Raw genomic sequence first — 19,121 nt, forward strand, 5'->3', positions numbered from 1 at the left:
AATTAATGAGATAGGGTAACATGTCATTTTGGCTTTTCTATGTGAAGGGGCTTGTTCCTTGATGTCTTAAGACAAGACAACAAAAGATAAATGAACAATTATATACAAGGCCCTAACAACCATACCCAAGGTGTTTTGAATCTGAAAGATTTGTCACTAGATTCCTAATAACAATGGCTGCAAACAGATCTACAAGACCTCCACCAAGCAGATGCCAACATCCTTGCACATGTAACAAAAGTGAACAGCAGTATCATACCTCTACAAGCTTGCTAGGTGTAGATTCACATATCAAATCAAAGAGTATGAATAAGTTCACATGGTGCAAGGAGGCCATGGGCTCTGTACCTTGGACTTGATTCATTTTATGTTTCTTGTTTATGTAATTCCAATGTATGATATCGATAGGATTAAAGGCAATAATAAATTTGCAAATCCTATGTACTAATGCCAGATCTCCAACAACTTTAAGGTAGTTCCTTGGATATCCATTTAGGTGGTTGAGAGATTTTTTTATTAGTTCTCTTCGTAACTTGGAATATTAGCTGTTTTGTATTAAGATGGGGGGCTACTTATGATGGTGATGGTTGTGGAGTACTTTGAGGTCATTTAATGCACTTTCACATTCTTTGGCTCTAGAAGGGAGAGTCCCTCAAGCATAATGTGGCCTATATTGGAGTACCATATTGGGGGAAGTATGCCATTGATTATGAGTGGTAGAAAATGTTTGTGTGTGGTGCTATTTATATTGCATTGAATATTTGTCATATGGGGGAATTGGATTTTTGCCTTAACATCGTTTCATTATAGTTGATTTTGATAAATTAACTACTTGTTTCATTTCTCCAAATCTTTTAAAATCAGATGCAGTTAAGTTGTTTTATGGGTCTTTTGCATGCTGAACATTGTTACATTGTCGGAACACTGTTAGATTAAAAAACAAAGTTGGATGTTTTGGTGTAACACTTTTTAATTAATATAGACTTGTCCTTTCTTTGATGGTGTAGCTTTTTCCTGAAAGGGTTTTTCCATTTACATCTGGTGTTATGTGTTTGATTATATGTGCTTGCTGACTTTAATTTTCTGTTTTGAATTTCTACACGCTTCCCCAAATTCTATTTAATATTTAAAATGGTTTATCACATGATCTAAATCAGTTTTGAACACTTAATTATACTATCATTGCATTTGTTCTTCTGTTTCTCAGCAATATCAATGAACCAAAATATTTTCTCCAATAGCTATATCACTTTTGTAGATGACGTCTTTTCTCACTCTCCTATTGTTCAAATTAGACAATTTAATGCCTGTGCTCATTTTAGATGAGACTTTCTAGCTTGTAGTTAACCTTATTAAATTGAGATTGTGGTCGTTAACATCTTCAAGTATGCTCTTATAGGTTTCATATTTTCTATGAAGGAAAACATGCTGAGATAACAATACATTCATACTTGGGAGTTTATTGTGCTATCCATTAGTTTAGAAGCCAACCTTTTGAGTCCTGCCCATGAAAGGATATGGGTCACTTTTATTCTTCTTTTGGGGCCTAAGTAGGAGCAAGTGCAACTAATTTTGATTAATTGTTCTCCTGGTGCTCTCTATCATCCTGATGATGGATCACAGAGTGTGATCCGAAACGTTGATGCAAAAAAACTCACACAATCAAATCCAGAAGCATTATACAGATTAATTGTTCTTGCTTTTGGCTTAACATTCTAGGCTAAAAAAGGGCTAATGAGGAATGCTTCTTGACACACAATTGCAAAATCTGTTGCCATTGATCAGAACACAATCTTCAAATCCTCATAATTTTAAATCAAGTGGAGATGGGGGAGAAGCAAATGTAAATATATTAGAAAATATGCATTTAGATGTACCTGTTAACTGTAGCTGTTTGCTTTTCAAGATTGCTTGGTAATAGGCAATTTTTTATGCCTAAATCAGTTGTCTGTTGCTATCTTATTTTATAGATTTTTGTTTGTAGTGACAGAATGCTAGCCTATATATAGCTGTATATTCCCATGAAACTCCATTTCCTGTGATATCAATCTAACAAAGTTAGATATTATGATCTAATAATCTATCTTGAAAATTTTCATTTTTTGCGAACCAACTGCACCCTTTTGAGACAGAATCCACTACTTATCAATCACATGTCATCCAGGATTAATGGCTGGCTCCCATGGCCTAAACACAATGGTCCATGATTAAATTTTTTTAGATAGATTGACAAATAGCCTTTCATTTTTGTATATTTTTCAAGCAGCAGGAAGATTTGCCTCAACTTTAGTTGGTTCTAAAGTTCTTTCTCATTTATTTTCGTGAGTCAGAAATTTCAAAATTTGAGAATGGTCAAATATGGTTTCTAGAAATTGATAGCAAACATAAGTTTCCATTTACATGCCCAAAATGGATAAATCATATTTTGTTTTCTTTAGTGTTTCCAATAAAAGCCCCATGTCTTAGCCGTTATAATTACAAGAATATATAATTGGTTCTTTGTTTTTCAATAATGTTAAATTTATTAAATTGGTTTTGTTTCAGGCACTGTACCCTGATAACACGTATGGTGTTGACAGTGGAGGGGATCCAGAAGTCATTCCAAAGCTTACATTCCAGGAATTTCAGGTTTGCACCCTTGAGAGAAAAGAGAAACAATCAAATAATAATTGAAAGAAGGAAAGTCGATTGATGTATTTGTTGTAATTGCCCTTTAGTTCTGAGATTAGTTTGTGTTTTCCAATGATATAAAATATTTGTATCAACTTATTTTTTTCTACAGACTGGAGTTGTATAAAGCTTCTTGTACTATTTATTTCGTGGATACCACAAGAAAGAAATAAAGAAATTATTTTAATGTTTATGAATCGCCAAGAATAGGTCAAAGGGGCTGGAATGTACATCAAGTATAATAATAAAGAACCAGGGAAAAGGGGGCCTCAGATAAGAAGGAAATACAATAAAGAAACAAAAGTAGGTAAAACAAAGAAATAGATAGACAACGGTTAACCTAGGAAGGGTAATCCTAGTACAAATATAAATAGAAATGTGAGGAAAGAATCCCACAACGTAGTGGAAGTAGATTAAGACCACCCAGATGGGGAACCAAGAGCCTTAGGTGCTAGTGGTCTAGGATGCATTGGAGGAGCCAACAATACTATTATCTGTCACTGCAGGAATACCAGTGCAGAGTTTGAGAATGCTTGTTGGGAAAGTACAAGGCAAGTGGGTAGGGATAGACAATCCTAGCAGGCACTCGACTGCATTGAACCTCTCCTAACACTAAAAGCTGAAGAATTGCTACTGTTAGAGAAGAAATTGGTAATGCAAGCTTGCCTTGAAGATCTATGCTCAGAGATTTACTCTTGTTTACTCCTTTATCTAATAAAACTAATACATGCTTGAATGAATAGACATAACAATTCATACCAGATAGAGTAATAGAATTATATTAAAGTAATACTGTAATATTTAGCTATAATGGTCATTTAAGTCATTTATGTAGTTTAGTTAGTAAATTTCATTTCAGTATGTCAGTCATTTTTAGTAATTTTCATTTGTCTTTAGTTCTCAATCGTTTCCATTATGGAAAGATCCTTTGTAATTGCTTATTTAATGAGCTTTCGTCTCCTTTGTAATGATTCAATGATTCAATAATTCAATTAATTATCATTTCATGGTATTAGAGCGTAGGTTCTTTTTTGGCAATTTTATTTTAATAAAAAAATTCGTGGTCCAATTTCTAAAAGTGTTTTGCCTAAAAATCGAGGGTTTCAGTTTTTTTGAATTTTTTGTAACAAAATTCGTGGTCCTGAAAATTTGTCAAATATTTCAGAAGTTTTGACAATTTAAAAAAAAATCATGGGTAACCTGAAAGTTTTGTTTTACAAGACTGCAAATTTGTGGTTTTTTGATTGATTTTTTTCTGATAAAAAGATTGAGGGTTTTTATTGAGGAAAATCACAGGCACTTTTCTCTGTAGTTTTGCATGTTTTTCTTTGTGGAGATCACAGGCTTTTTATTCTGAAAATCGCATGAAATCTTTGTTGCTTCTGTTTGCACAATTTCTTTTATAAATCGTGGTTATTTTTTCTAGTTTTGGCTTAAAATCGCACTTTTCTCTGTAGTTTTGCACATTTTTCTTTGTGGAGATTGCAGGCTTTTTATTCTGAAAATCGCATGAAATCTTTGTTGCTTCTGTTTGCACAATTTCTTTTATAAATCGTGGGTATTTTTTCTAGTTTTGGCTTAAAATCCGTGGGCGTTTTCTTTTACAAGGTCGAGGGGTTTATTTCCTGTGAATCGTAGCCAATGTGCACTGAAAATTGTGTGGTTTTTACCTGAGTTCATGTAGTTAATTTCTTCATGAAATTATGGAGTTTTTAAGGCCTCTTTTGTCCATGCACAACGTTTTTGCAACGTGAGGGTTTCTGTGATGGCAAAGGTTTTTTTTTCAGAACTGCAAGGGTTTTCAGTGTGTTTTCTGAACTTTTTTTGCAGTTTTGCGCCACGATTTCTGAGTTTATTTAGTGTTTTCTGCATGACCTAGGGTTTTCTGTGTTGCATGATTTTTCCAAGATAAATCGTGGGTTTCAAGTGCTGCGACAATGGTTTTGTTTTTTATATTGTGGGTTTTGTTTTGACCTATTTTAAAAAAAATTGGGGGTACTTGTGGTTTTTTGACTGATTTTTGACCAAAAATCAGGGGTTTTAATTTCTGGGCTGATTGCCTCGAAATTTGTGCCAGCTACTCATTGAAGATTTTGACTGAAAAATCAGATTTTTTGTTGATTTTTTATCAACAAAAATTGATTTTTTTTCTGAGAAGTTGACCTCGTTTTTCATGTCATTCGAAAATAGGTTGGATGGCATCGTTGACCAACATTATGTTGGAAGGCAATCAAAACTTCAATGGCAAGAACTACAATACCTGGAAGCAGGTACCAGTGTCTAGACCTGATCGTTCTTGGTAATATTGCTCATCCCACAGTGATAGGCAAAAACCAAGACAAGTTTGATGAGCGTATCCGTGAAGTGGTTATGTTGCTCAAGTTATCAGTCACCAATGAGATGCTTCTAGAAGTGTCATTAGGCAAGATTGCTAAAGAGATCTGGAGTCACTTGATGGATCTGCACGGGATGTCAGATAAAGGCAAATCTTCCTTCCCTAAGAACATGTTGTTCTCGATCATGATGGGGGACAAGATGTCTTTGCAGGATCATCTCTTGAAGATCAAATACATTAATGAACAATTGGAGGCCATTGGTTGCAAGATGGAAGAAGAGGATATGGTAGTTAACTCATTGAAAAGCTTACCACAATCCTATGGTATCTTATTCATGTGAAGCTCTAAAACATAAGTAGACCAGAGATGATTAGTCAACGATTAGACTACTTTCCTTTACTATAAGAAGCTTGTTTAAACTTAAAGTATCATATGTTTGTCAAGCATTACACAACTTCTAACAACTGACTCTTGATAGCTACCCACAAGCTGACAAATAAATAAACATAGTTGGGTGCAAACAAATAACAAAATATTACAGTCATTTTACACGAACTACACCATACCCCCTAAAAAGAAAAGTCAAATTCCGACTTGAAAAGCAAAGAACAAGAATAGATCAAAAAATATTTGGTAAAGTTTTCCAAACTCATGATGGCATGGTAGGGGAAGATAGACCTTTGAGCTGACGATTTCCTCGAGTGGCTAGATCAACTTGATCCTAACTTGAACGTTCCCCAACAATTGAATGTTCAATAATGAAATGTGGAGGAAGATAATCATACTTGAAATGTTGAGCCTTTAACATTGCTAACTTTAAATCTGCATTGATTTCTTCAGCTTGAAGTAGAAGGAAACTTACAAAGTAGATCCTAATCATCAGAGCCAACATACCTAGAATGCAAGGCATTGTATAGAGAATTTAGTTGCCAACTATCATATAATTCAATGGACTGTGTTGGAGGACCAAACAAGGAACCAAGTCTAAAGGTGCTGTTGACTTCGCAAATTTTTCAACAGGCTGATAATTTGCCAAGAAGTTGACTTCTCCCAATTTACCAGCCTGTTGGAATGATTCCATGTTTGTGCAGAAGTCAGAATTTAAGAACGGGCATTTTGCAGAAGGCTAGACAAATGCAATAGAAGATTCGAATATTATTTTAGTGGGATGACCAGTCAAGGGCCGTACGATATCAACTGGAAGTTGATGAAGAATACCCTGTACATTAGCAACAGATCAGTGAATTTATCAGATTATATAGCATCTGTAGATTGAGCAATGGTGGAATGAAGGCTAGAAGGCCATATAATAGAAGAAGTAACCAATGGACATATGGTAGAATCTTGGATAGTATGTACAGTGGATAACAAATCTGTTGAAGTGTGTGACAGAAAATGAAGATTGAGGGTTCGACTATTTAGACTGTATGGTGTGCGCTGAATATGCTTATAGTTCTTTTGAAAACTCTAACTCAAGTGTGTTTTAAGGCTGTATGTGAGGAACAGGAAGGAATTTTACGATAATATTTTTGGTGATTAATTGTACAATGGAGGATTTGGAAGTAGTGTTTAGTTGAAAGAATTTGCCTTTCATTTGAGCTTTATGAACTTTATAATTAATTTTTTCTATTTCCTTATATGGCCGTATGATTGAATGTTAAGGAAGTTTAGTGATATAATTTTTAATTTTATTTTCTAAGGATTATTGATACAATAGAAGCAACCAATGGGCGTGTAGTAGACCCTTAAATAGCATGTACAGTGGAAGAAACATTTGTTGAAGTGTGTATGACAGAAAATGAAGATTGAAGGATTGACTGTTTAGATCGTATGGTGTGTGCTAAATATGCTTGTAGTTTTTTTAAAAACTCCAACACAAGTGTTTTTGTAAGCAGTATGTAAAGAACAAAAAAAGGGAATTTTACAACATTTATGGAGGAGTCAGAGTAGTGTATAGCTGAAAGAATTTGCCTTTCATTTGAGTTTTATGAACTTTATGTTTAATTTTTTCTATTTCCTTAAATGGCTGTATGATTGAATGTTAAGGAAGTTTATTCATATAATTTACAATTTTATCTCTAATGATTGTTGTATGGTGAACTTAGTAGTACTTGGTTGTAGTAAAAAAATTTAGTATCATAAATTTTAACATGCTTCTCCCTTGATTGTTGTACGATGAGGTATTTTTCAGCTACCATATGGTGGAAAAAAATATAACTTTATTTTTTTTTTCTTTTTTCATTAATTTTAAAAGGCTTTTACCTTTATTATTATTATTATTATTATTTTTTGTTTTTCTCATGTGTTGCCCGTATTTTATTTTCCTTTCCAATTTCATTTTCTAACATCTCATTGTGATGTACTTTTCCCTTGTTTGTTATTTCTTGTGAAGTCTGTTCCAATCGTCTTTGTACTTTGATGTCATGGTGAAATGTACAACACAAATGAGGTCCCTTACAACATTCATTAGAACAAGTATTCATAAGCTCCAAATCAAATTTTTTTAATATTATTGCCTTGAGTTGTCTCGTCATTAATATTGTGATCTCTGGTTGAGTTTGTTGCCTTTATTGGAACATTGAGTTAAATCATATTTATAGCTTTTGGCCTTTGAGTGTAAATTATATATTTTAAACCATGTACTTAGTTCGACACACATGAATTGTTCAAATTTTTGGAATTGTTTGCCTGATTTTCCTCAACATGAAATGGTTGCTTCTTGTTATCTCATAATCCTTGTTTCTTTTCATCAATCTCTATAGCTTCAATAAAATTCTAGTTAGATGGAAACACTTCACAATCCTTCTTTTGTGTATGGAACAAGATATGTAGTTTCTTTGTCCACTCTTCTTTGCAATAAGAATTTGATGACTAGTAAGAATTTGAGGACTTCAAGGAAGTTGCTTCCTTACTAGTTGATTCTTTAAATCAATTCTATACTTTGGGTCCACGTTTTCAATTGAGTGTGTAGTTATTTTCAATTGTCATCGGCTTTGGTTGCTACTAACCATCCTTTACCCAAAAAATGCACCATATGCTTTCTTATTTATTGAGATGACCACAAAATTTATTAAAAATGTTTCTCCATTAAGTACCTTTTTGGTCATTAGAACTCCAAGCCCCTTAATTTCTTGTTGGCCTCCACCCTACTTGAATAGTTGGTGTCCAAATAGTTGGAATACCCAAACTTTCCCATGTCTTTTGGAAGTACATTCATGTAGACCAGCCATCAAGAATTGTGTTAGTGAGACCCTTTCCAAGGATCTCAATGTGCATCGTTGCTAGTTTCTTTGCCATGTTAACTATGTGTAACATAGGATTGATCACTTGATCCATAGCAAATTCCACCTCAGTTCTTGCTTCACAAAGTCTCTCTTTTTCAATACATGGGTCTAGCCACAATGTGTTTTGCTTGGGCTTGAGTAACAACTAGTACTTCATTTTGTCTTTTTACATCTATTATATTGATGCATGTCTTTTGCTTTGGACATCTGACATTGTCATGGTTCCTAGGTCTGCACCATTTACAAAGTAGTCCCATTTTGCTTTGGTTTCTATAATAGTCCCTTGCAAAGTGTCCCTATTCACTATGTTGTCTACATTCTACAATGGGACATCCTTCGGAATTGTACTGTATCTAACTCTGCCCTCCCACTTGTTGATTCTACTAGCCACTTGGAGATGTGTTCTTGTTGTTTTGCAAATTTGATGGAGTATTGGTGGAGTGAGCTGGTTTCCTTGTGTACTAGTGCTTTTCAAATTATATCGGCAATCTTTAATCGAGTGACTTGCAACTTGGCATATATCATAGAATTGCTTTTTAGGACAATTAGTTTTGGTATGGCCTTGTAGTTTATTACAATTAGTACACCAAAGCTCTTTACCATCTTCTTTTGTGTCCTTCAATTCCTTCCTCATTATCTGCATGTTTGTCCAAAGAGCTTGTAGTGATGAAGATTCATTGTCACTTGAGTCAAATCTTGTTGGCTTTTCTTTGAACAACTAGATGTCTCACTTTCGCTCGCTATGCCCATGTCCCCATTGTATGCCTCCTTGTATGATGAGGAAGGGTCTCTCTTCATTTTTTTTGAAGTTTGATTGTATCAATCTTTTAATAAACCATTGTTTCTTTATCCCATATGTTGGTTCCCTTTCCAATCAACTAAGTAGCTCCTTGAGCCTCCTATGGTAGGCTCAACTGTTCTCATGCTTACCCTGTTGAGTATTATAGATTTCTGTGAGGATGCTATGATCATCTCTTAATGATTTGAATACTAGTTCAAATGCTTTCTTTAGTCTCTTATACCTTACTTTCTTAGTATCAAGGTCTATATACTAGTCTATTGTCACTCCTAACCAATATCTTTGGTTTGTTTGTATGTTTGCTTGTTTTCCAAACTCGATATAGTTATACAGGTTATGCAATGTCTTAGAGGATCTTTGGATACGTCTCCACTGAATTTTGCTAGCTTTTGCCTCTTGACACTAGCACTCGTTGGAGGGGTCATTGCTATTTGATGTGATTGATCATTGTAGTGCTTGAAACCTTCTCCTCAAGACATTTTGGTTAGGACTTTTCTTTGCTTCCTAGCACTTTTAGACACTTCCAAATGCTTGACCCTACCAAAGACCTTGGGAGTTTAGACACCATTAGTGCCACCTTCAAACACTCTTTTTCCTGCTCCAATCTTCAATCTAGGTGGTTAGGCTTGGGTTTGTCTTTGGTTAGCAATTCTTCAATGCCTTGAAGATTGCTCTCATATGCCTCGTGTTCTTTGTTTGCCAAAAAGGCCTTTGACTCCATTTCACTCTCAGGGGATTCAATTCTTTTTTCCAATCAAACTTGGTTTGTAAGATCATTGCATGCTTCTTTAGGTAGTGGGTTGAAAGTTTCGATTTCTTCACTCTTGACTAGGGCTCTGACTTAAAACTCCAACTCTTGCTTCTTCTTTGAGTTGGACTTCAGCTTTGAATTTGTACCAATGGAATCTCTTCAGCTACTTCTTGTAGTTCTCTTATTTGTTATTTTGGCTCCACCAGCCTCAGAGATCATTTGATCTTGTCCTTGGGCAGTTTCTTCCAACTTTTATTCGAGGCTAAGGGAATTAATGTCTTAAATTGGATCCAATTTCTTTAAGGCAAGAGCATCAATATTTACTCTTTTATTTGATAAAACTAGTACATGCATCAATGAATATAAACAACAATGCATACCAAATAGAGTAATAGAATTATATACTTATTCATGTGGAGTTCTTAGATAGAAGTATACTAGGGATGATTACCTGAGGATCAGAGTATTTTCGCTGACTATGAGAAGCCTATTTAGAACTTGATGAATGCCCAGCGTAACATAACTGTTGACAGAAACTAACAACTACCCACAAGATGGCAAATAAATAGAGTTGGACACAAATAAATTAGTAAAACATTACAAGGTAATTTTACACTAACTATAGCTCTCTCTCCTCTTTCATTGCCTTCTCATTATCTTGGAACTGCACCCTACTTTCCACCCAATTTAACAAGCACACTCTATGCAATAGGCTGATGGAATTCAGAGCAGCCTCTACAAGGAGGCCATGACCTTCTCAAACCCCTTCTCATCTGCTAAGCATCCACCATTCTTTAGTACATCGATCTCCCCACACTCTCATCCCCTATGTAAGGATGATCTAAAATGCTTTATCCAACTAAGTTCACTAGAAACAATTTCCAAACCTTCCTTCCAACAAGGGAAGAGGATGGATGTTACATACACATTTATAACCCACCAAGGGTGCAACAGAAAGCAAGCCATGGCTGCTGAAAGAAAAGTCACACATTTGAATTCAAGAAAATTGGAAGCCAACAAGTTAGGTCATACAAAAGGCTACATGGCCATTTTTCCACAGAGCACAAGAGGGATGAGATCTTCCAGCATGAATTCTGTTTTATAATTTAAAAAAGCTGGTTTGTTCATGGAGAATTGGTACATTAGGGGACGGCTAGTTATCCACAGGACAAATGGGGACATCTGGATGTCGCTTGGCTGTCTTGGGGATGACTAGCTGTCCCGTAACATACCCAGGCATACCCTTCAACTTTTTTGACAATTTGAGGACATTTCCTTGAAATTTTGAAAAAAAGGGGCTGGGTTGGGACATTTCCTGCCTATCTCTGCATCCCCAAAACATCCCCTATAGAGGATGGGGTCATTCTGGGCAAGGGATGTGCCCCTAGGGAGCATAGGTTGAAACGTATCATTCAAATATAAGTCATGCTGTGCCTTTAACTTCAGTGCCAAACACATCATTGGACTCACTGATTTTTTCTTTGATTTACTTGTCATCCATGCCCTTAAGTGTTTGTGTGTAAAGTGTCATCCTCAAAATTATCATCAATGTAGTGATCATTCTCATTATACTATACATATTGAAGAGATTAGAGTGCCAGATTGATTGTATGTGATGAGGACCAATCAATTTGGTGCATATGAATCATGATCTGTTAGGAAAGGATTTGTTATAGAAGGTTGTGGCATGCTTTACTTAGGAGACCATGAGATCATTTGATATTTGACATTTATCTGTGAGATGGATCTTGTTTTAATGTGTATTGTGCATTTTTTTAATAAATTTCTGATATTTATTAATCCATCATAGTTTGTGTGCTATTCTTGTGCATGGACATGTGCTGGTGAATAGTTCATGATTATGATCAACGTGATTGGGTGGATAGGTGCATTTTGAAGATGTCTTTGCTTTAGTTTCAACAGGTATATCATGTATCTAAACAGGTATTTGGGCTAACAGTGGACATCTATGCAGGAATTCCACCGCAAATTTTATCATCCTAGCAATGCAAGAATATGGTTTTATGGTGATGATGATCCAGACATGCGTCTACGTATCATAAGTGGTAGGTAGTGTATTGCCTTAAATGCAAAGTTTTGGTTTCATTTAGTTTTGTAATCAGGTAGAAGATCCTTATTAATGCTAATATAGGATGAGTACATTGATACTCTTCCATTATTAGGATGTCCATGCAAGCCAATTTGATATTAAGCAAATTTCGGCCAGTTAAGATGTTATTGGTAATGCTTTTTATTAAGGAATTGATAATGACATTAAATTTATTTCAAATAAAGTGACTGAACAAGGCTTGGTGTGGTTTATTACTTAAGGGTACGTTTTGAAAAACATGGAAACTTGCAATTATTTCCTATGCATATGTTTACACTTTTTTCTATTTTTTGTTTGGTACAACCCATGACAGAAGCACTGTATAGACTATTGTTGTACGGTCTTAGACGCATTGTCATATTTATAATATAGCTATGTAATGCAATTAAGTGTCCTAGACCTTCATTTGTACCTGTGCATTTATTTATATATGACTATGCTCCTTGTGGAACTGGATATTCTTTTTACACATCTTTTTACTAGCTATTTGATATTAATAAATTTTATAAAATAGGGCATAAGAAAAATCCTGGTATAAAGTATGGCATCACAGATATAAAATTTAAAAAAGTTGCCCTTGCTCAACAATCTACTAAAGTACATTTAAATTTCTCTCCAAAGTGTTCTTAAAACATTTAAAACATCATTACAAGCCATTAAATATTGATTTTATATTTTGTTTGCCCAAATCGTCACTGTTTATCCCATGTAAATCAGCCCGGATATGTTTTTCCCATCCAAACGCTGCCCTGCAATGGCACCATTAATTAAAGAAAATATTAATTATTTGAAAGTCTTTCCAAAACTTTAGTGATATGGTTATGCAAATTTATACCCTATGTTAAAAATAAGATTAAAAAAGGGATATATTTACACATGTAAGTCCCACCAGAGTTAACAACAAATATTACCATGTTAACTAAGCCCATAAATTATATAAAAAAAATTACTGACAGCAATTATGTCTTAAGGAATACTAAAGCTCCATTTCATTAAACTCCATGGGAAAGGGGTCTTTAATATAAGTAGTGCTGCAATCATAAAGAAAAACCATAAAAGATCATTAAGCTTATAGTTGAAAGAAATAAAAGTTAAGGGCTATAACTTGAGGAAAAATAATTAAAATTGAAGTTAAATTGTTTTGGATCTCATTTATTGAGGTAAGTATTTTAGAGACTTCAAAGTGCACCTTTACGTAAAATTTTAAATGGTGTGAAATTTTAATAAACAAAATAAATGTACTTAGCTCTAGATCTGATGCCGCAATGATTGTGGCAAATAGTGCAAAATTATTTGTGATGGTTTCATATCACTGAAATGTGCTAGACAAATGCTCCTAAATTAAAAAAAATGACTGTAAAAAGCTTTGGGATGATATATAGTTGTGAAATCACTTTGGGCTGGAAGTGCAGTGTGGGATCAATTTCTATCCTATGAAATTGCCCTCCTATGTGCACAATTGACCTTTGAGGTAAGATTTAATTCACCTTGTCTTTTGATATTTGAATATTTGATTAGTGATTGAGTGTTGATAAAACAACTTTAAGGAGCTTTTTAAGTGAGGGTTATGTTCTCCTTAATCAAACCTTTAGGTGGGCTTATTCTATGGGTTGCAAACAATGATCATAGACAACAAGCAGCCATGCAATATGGGTCTGTGTCACCAGGTATGCAGATGCTGATGTGGCAGAGAGTGCAATATTTTGATCTTTCACTAGGTGGAATCCTTAGTGAGTCATAGGTTCTAGGTTCATCCTTGATCATCATAATGAATTGAGGCTTGTCCTTCTATACATTAGCATTGATGCTCAAGATAGTGATGATAGGTGTCGCCATAGGTTTGCAATCTTCCATCTGGAATCAATTCAAGGTCTTAACTGCATGCTTACCTTGTCCATGGAAGATCTCCCCTGGGTCTAGCTAAACTTCTAAATCCAAGAAGTGATGCATCATGTTGATGCCCTTCATCTCAAACTCAGATGCTAAATCTTCTTTGCACCCTGCAATGAGCTGCACTATTCCTGTAATAAACTGATTATCTACGTAATACCAAAATAAGTAGATCAGTCCCAAGAATTATATATTATAAATTAAGATCTGCTTCACTTTTGGTGAAGCTAATACTTTGCAGATACTCATCTATGTTGAAATGCCGAGCTCTGTGTCTATTTGAGTCCATATGAGGCTTTCTTAAGGCTGCAAACATGATATTCCTTCCCATTTACCTCAAAACCCCGAGGGTGCTCTACATGGTATTTATACATCTTCGTCAATTATACCATCAAGAAAAGGTGTCTTAACATCCATTTGATGTATTTTCCATCTCATAAATGACCCTGAAGACATTACTGTTCTAATGGAAGTGTATATGACAACTGGAGTGAATGTCTCCTCATAGTCTACTCCCTCTTTTTGGGAGAACCTTTTCACCACAAAACTCACTTCAAACTTCTCAATGCTACCATTTGCAACATGCTTTGATTTTGTATAGAGGTATTTGGAGCTCACAATATTGATTTCCCTTTACATCTTGGCGCTATGTGCCATACATCATTTGTAATGATTGATGTGTATTCTTCCACCATAGCATCCTTCCAAACTATCATTTTTAATGATGGATGTGGTCTACTTTTTCTCGGATGTTGGAAGGCTTTAAATCTATGATGCTACTCGTCAATGCCATATAATTTGGAAAGTTCTTGGGACGCCTACTATCTTTGAATGCACTCCTAGGAACATCCATATTCTCTTGAGGATCCCTCAATGTTCATGTGAACCATTGAGGTCTCCTATAAAAATAGAAAGGGCTAAAATCTCTTTTGAAGATTGTTGTTCTGAACTAGAAAGAACTGGCATCTTTGTAGATAAAGACTCAACCTTCAGAGCTTCTTGCTCTTCATCCTTTGTTATTGGAATGAGATCATGGGACTTATTGCATGCAAAGTCTTCTTCAAACTTTACATCACTATTGACCTGAGTTGCTGAATTGTGTACGGGAATAAGAACGGGTATGTGGGTACAAAATGCTGGTATGGGAGAAATTTGTAATGTCCCACCCTGGTGTGGGGCACTATGAACTGCCACTGAATTTTGGTCTGGAACTGATGCACTGATTTTGTGTGATTGTAGGATGTGTTTTGAGAGTTTTTTCAATGCAAATGTATAAACCATCATACAATAAACATATACCACTTCTTTGCCAACAATAATAATGATAAGCCAACTTCAAATGAACTTTATTTACTAATGATATGAGTCTGATTATAAAATAGTTCAGGTCTGATATGAAAATCAGACTGCAATAGGCAATGGTAAACCTTATCAACTTAATGATTTTAACATACAACATATAAAAGACATACCCATTTAGTAGCTCCTTGGTTCAGGTATTAATTATGATCACAAAATCATATATAGGAGCTGTTACAATGACTTTAATGGCTGCTTTCTGTTGAGACATGGACCAGCTAGGACTCGAACCTAGTACCTTCCATACACTGCTGGAGTGCTCTACCACTGAGCTACTGGCCCCTCTTGGACCAGTCCATCATAGGTCCGGGTGTGGCTTATTTGCAACACCAACAGCCGGATCACCATCAGCAACAAAATCAGTTTCAGCTAGGTTGTACCAGCTCCATAGAAAAGTGGAGATTTCTAGGCTCACTTGCCTATTTTTAACAATTCTTTTGCACTTTGTGAGCACCTAGATCAGACTTCCTGGTCAAGAGGTTTTTTTAGTTGAAAAGGGCAGTTTGGAAAGAGCTGCGAGTAATTTTCTGAGTGACCTAAGTGGCTGCCAACTTAATATTTCTGACTATCCTATGTGGCTGCTAGCTTAGTGAAATCAGATCTACAAGACAGCTGTTTGGAGCCTTCCTTCATCAAGTTTCAAAGGACCTTTTCTGGAGGATATTGTGCTGTTGCATCCATTTCTCATATAAGACAATCAGTCCCAAGAAAGTGTTAAGTTCTTTCAAAATTCTGTGGTCAAAATAGAAGAGATGGAGATATGATCTGAAAGTTGTATTTTATCTGCTATAGCGTGTTTTAAAGATGCACCACACTTATCAATTTCGGTGTGTTCATCCTCCTCAATGTAAGCATGCTATATAAGTGGATGAGGGGTTACATAGTGAAGAGATATGTCTTCCCACGTGGGAAGACACATCTCTTCCCTACGTACCTCTCACCACAGTATATAAACTAATCACCGTTTACTTACCTGATAGGAAGGAGTGCGACTTGTTTGAGAATTGCTTTACCACCCGATAACATGAACGGTGTAACTGTTGGTCAAACGTGATAAGTTAACTTTGGTTTTATTTATCATTGGTTAACGTTAACATATTAGTATATGTAATCAAATTAATATATATATATATATATATATATATATATCTCGGAAGCATGAAATAGTACGACCGACGTTACAAAATTAACACTCCCTCTTCACTAAGGAGGACACATTTCTTGTTAGAGAAAACATCACAATTCATCCATTGATTGTGAAGAGAGGAGATATCACACCATAGTGATATTCAGAGATATGGTTCAACAATGAATATCAAGTCTCATGATACTCACCATAACTCATAGTTATCAAGTAAGGTATGTGCACTGGCATCAAGTCACATGATGCCTACCATACTGATAATGATTTCATGGCATGTCCACGAATATTATGTTCATAATATTCACCATGAAGATCTCTATCATAATTATGGTTTATTTAATGATATCAACCAACAGATATCTACCATAATGTCTCAGAGATATATATACTATCATGACATGTCCACAGATATCAAGTCACATGATATCCATCAAGATAGTTAAATTGATAATTGTAAAATTGTCACTTTACAATATCAATTTGAAACAAGTGTTCATTATTGAAAAGTCATCACCCTTCAATAATGTTCACAGAAGCCCCATGCAGTCATGGAGTCACACATGACAAATAAAAGAGTTTACACACTAAACATCTTTAAATATATTAGTATATCGGAATAAATGACTCTATCTCAAAATTAAATAACATTTTCAAGCATACCAAGTTTATCTCTAAAGTGTTCAATCTTGATCTTGGAGAGAGGCTTGGTAAGAATGTCTGCAATCTGATCACCTGTACTAATATAATTCAGTTGGATCACATTCCTTTCCACCATATCTCGAACATAGTGATAAGGAATCTCAATGTGTTTAGACCTGTCATGAAATAATGGATTCATTGAAAGCTTGATGCAACTCTGATTGTCACAGTAGATGACAGTAGGATTTAAGGGCTAACCAAACAGTCCTCCAAGCAATTTCCGGATCCATACAACTTCTCTTGCTCCCATAGAGGCTGCAATGTATTCAGCTTCTATAGAACTCTGAGCAACTGAAGACTATTTTCTACATATCCATGAGATCATTCCTGATCCTAAACTGAAGCAACATCCTGATGTGCTTTTCCTGTCAACTATGCTTCCAGCCCAATCAGAACTAGTGAATCCATGTAGGTCAAGTTCTACATGTTTATATTTCAAACCAAAACCAATAGCTCCTCGAAGATATCTTAGAATATGCTTTGCAGCAACAAGATGCATTTCCCTGGGTTCACACATGAACTGACTTAGTGCATTTACAACATAACATATATCAGGTCTTGTGTTTATCAAATACATCAGAGATCCAATAATCTGTCTGTAGAGTGTAGGATCTACAAACTCTGATTCTGCAACTGTTTCCTTTAGCTTGTGCAGATTTGTCTCCATAGGTGTGGTCATAGATCTACAATCCAACATTCTTAATCTCTTGAGTATATCAATGGTGTATTTTCCTTGATTAAGGATTATACCATTTGCCTGCTGCCAAACTTCCAATCCAAGGAAGTAGTGAAGAAATCCTAAATCTTTCATATCAAGCTCAGAGGCTATTTCTTTCTTACATCGAGAAATACAATTATCCTCTCTTGTGATTAGTAGATCATCAACATAAAGAGTAAGAATTAATAATTCACCATTGATTACCTTGTTGTAGAGATTTGGATCTGCTTCATTCTTGAAAAACCCTAATTCCAAGAGATAGTGATCAATTCTTTCATACCATGCTCTGGGGGCCTATTTCAGTCCATAAAGAGCTTTCTTTAATCTGCAGACATATGATTCAACCTTATGAATCACAAAACCTTCAGGTTGCTCCAAATAAACTTCTTCTTCAATCTTACCATTTAGAAGAGCAGTCTTGACATCCATTTGATGGACTTTCCATCCTTTAGATGCTGCAATAGCCAAAATTGCTCGGACAGAAGTGTATCTGGCAACAGGAGCAAATGTCTCTTCATAGTCAATACCTTCTTTCAGTGAGAAACCTTTGGCAACAAACCTTGCTTTGTGCTTCTCAATGCTGCCATCTGCTGCATGTTTTATTTATCATTAGTTAATGTTAACATATTAGTATATGTAATCAAATTAATATATATATATCGGAAGCATGAAATAGTCCTCTGAATCTACTTAGAATCTGCTCCACACACTGGCAATGAAGAAACTCATATAAACTATACTGAACAGCAATAGAAGTGCCTTTTTCAAGCTCCGAACATGCCTAAGCAGGGATCAGCCTAGCAAGGAGGCACCTCACTCAGCCATAACCAGCAAATACTTCTTCAAAACTGATTTTCTTTGTTGCACCGATGATATCCCTGAAGTAGAATCTCTCTAAACACCCTGAGATGATCTTCCACAACTGCAGGTGTGATGACTCGTGAAAGGTTTCGTCCACACAAGCTGCTCTAAACCTTAGGGTTCAACCAAGCTCCTCTCAGGAGGCAAGAATGAAATAATAACCAACATAACATAGCAAAATGATTTTCAAGCTGCCTTTTTATCAAACTCCAATACCCTACGCCCTAATTAGGATTTCATTCCCAAGTGCCACTTTATGATTTTGATTAGAGTTTTATCCAATTTCTAATGTCTTTTATTATCTTTTCTTTCTCCTCAAAAGGGCACCCACTTTAAGTCACTATTTTTTTATTATTTCCAACTCCACTTGGAGTGGTGTCCAAGGAAAGTGACTTTATTATAGTCATTTCCATAAACTTTTTAAATCTAGCTTTTAGAGCCACCTTTTAATATCATTTGCAATATTACAAATAACCTCAAGATGCAGTGAACTCCACTTT

At 35.3% G+C, this 19,121-nt stretch overlaps 1 protein-coding gene across 1 annotated transcript in view; it reads left to right on the forward strand.

The window, feature by feature from the left end:
* Positions 1 to 19,121, forward strand: part of LOC131034568 (presequence protease 1, chloroplastic/mitochondrial) — a 153,674-nt gene that overhangs the window by 80,563 nt on the left and 53,990 nt on the right. Inside the window, exons 6-7 of the mRNA XM_057966102.2 lie at positions 2,545 to 2,628; positions 11,816 to 11,906. Of these exons, the coding sequence (XP_057822085.1) occupies positions 2,545 to 2,628; positions 11,816 to 11,906 (175 nt within the window). The remainder of the gene's footprint in view (positions 1 to 2,544; positions 2,629 to 11,815; positions 11,907 to 19,121) is intronic.

This window comes from Cryptomeria japonica, chromosome 5 (assembly GCF_030272615.1).
Source record: "Cryptomeria japonica chromosome 5, Sugi_1.0, whole genome shotgun sequence".
NCBI classification, from domain to species: Eukaryota; Viridiplantae; Streptophyta; class Pinopsida; order Cupressales; family Cupressaceae; genus Cryptomeria; species Cryptomeria japonica.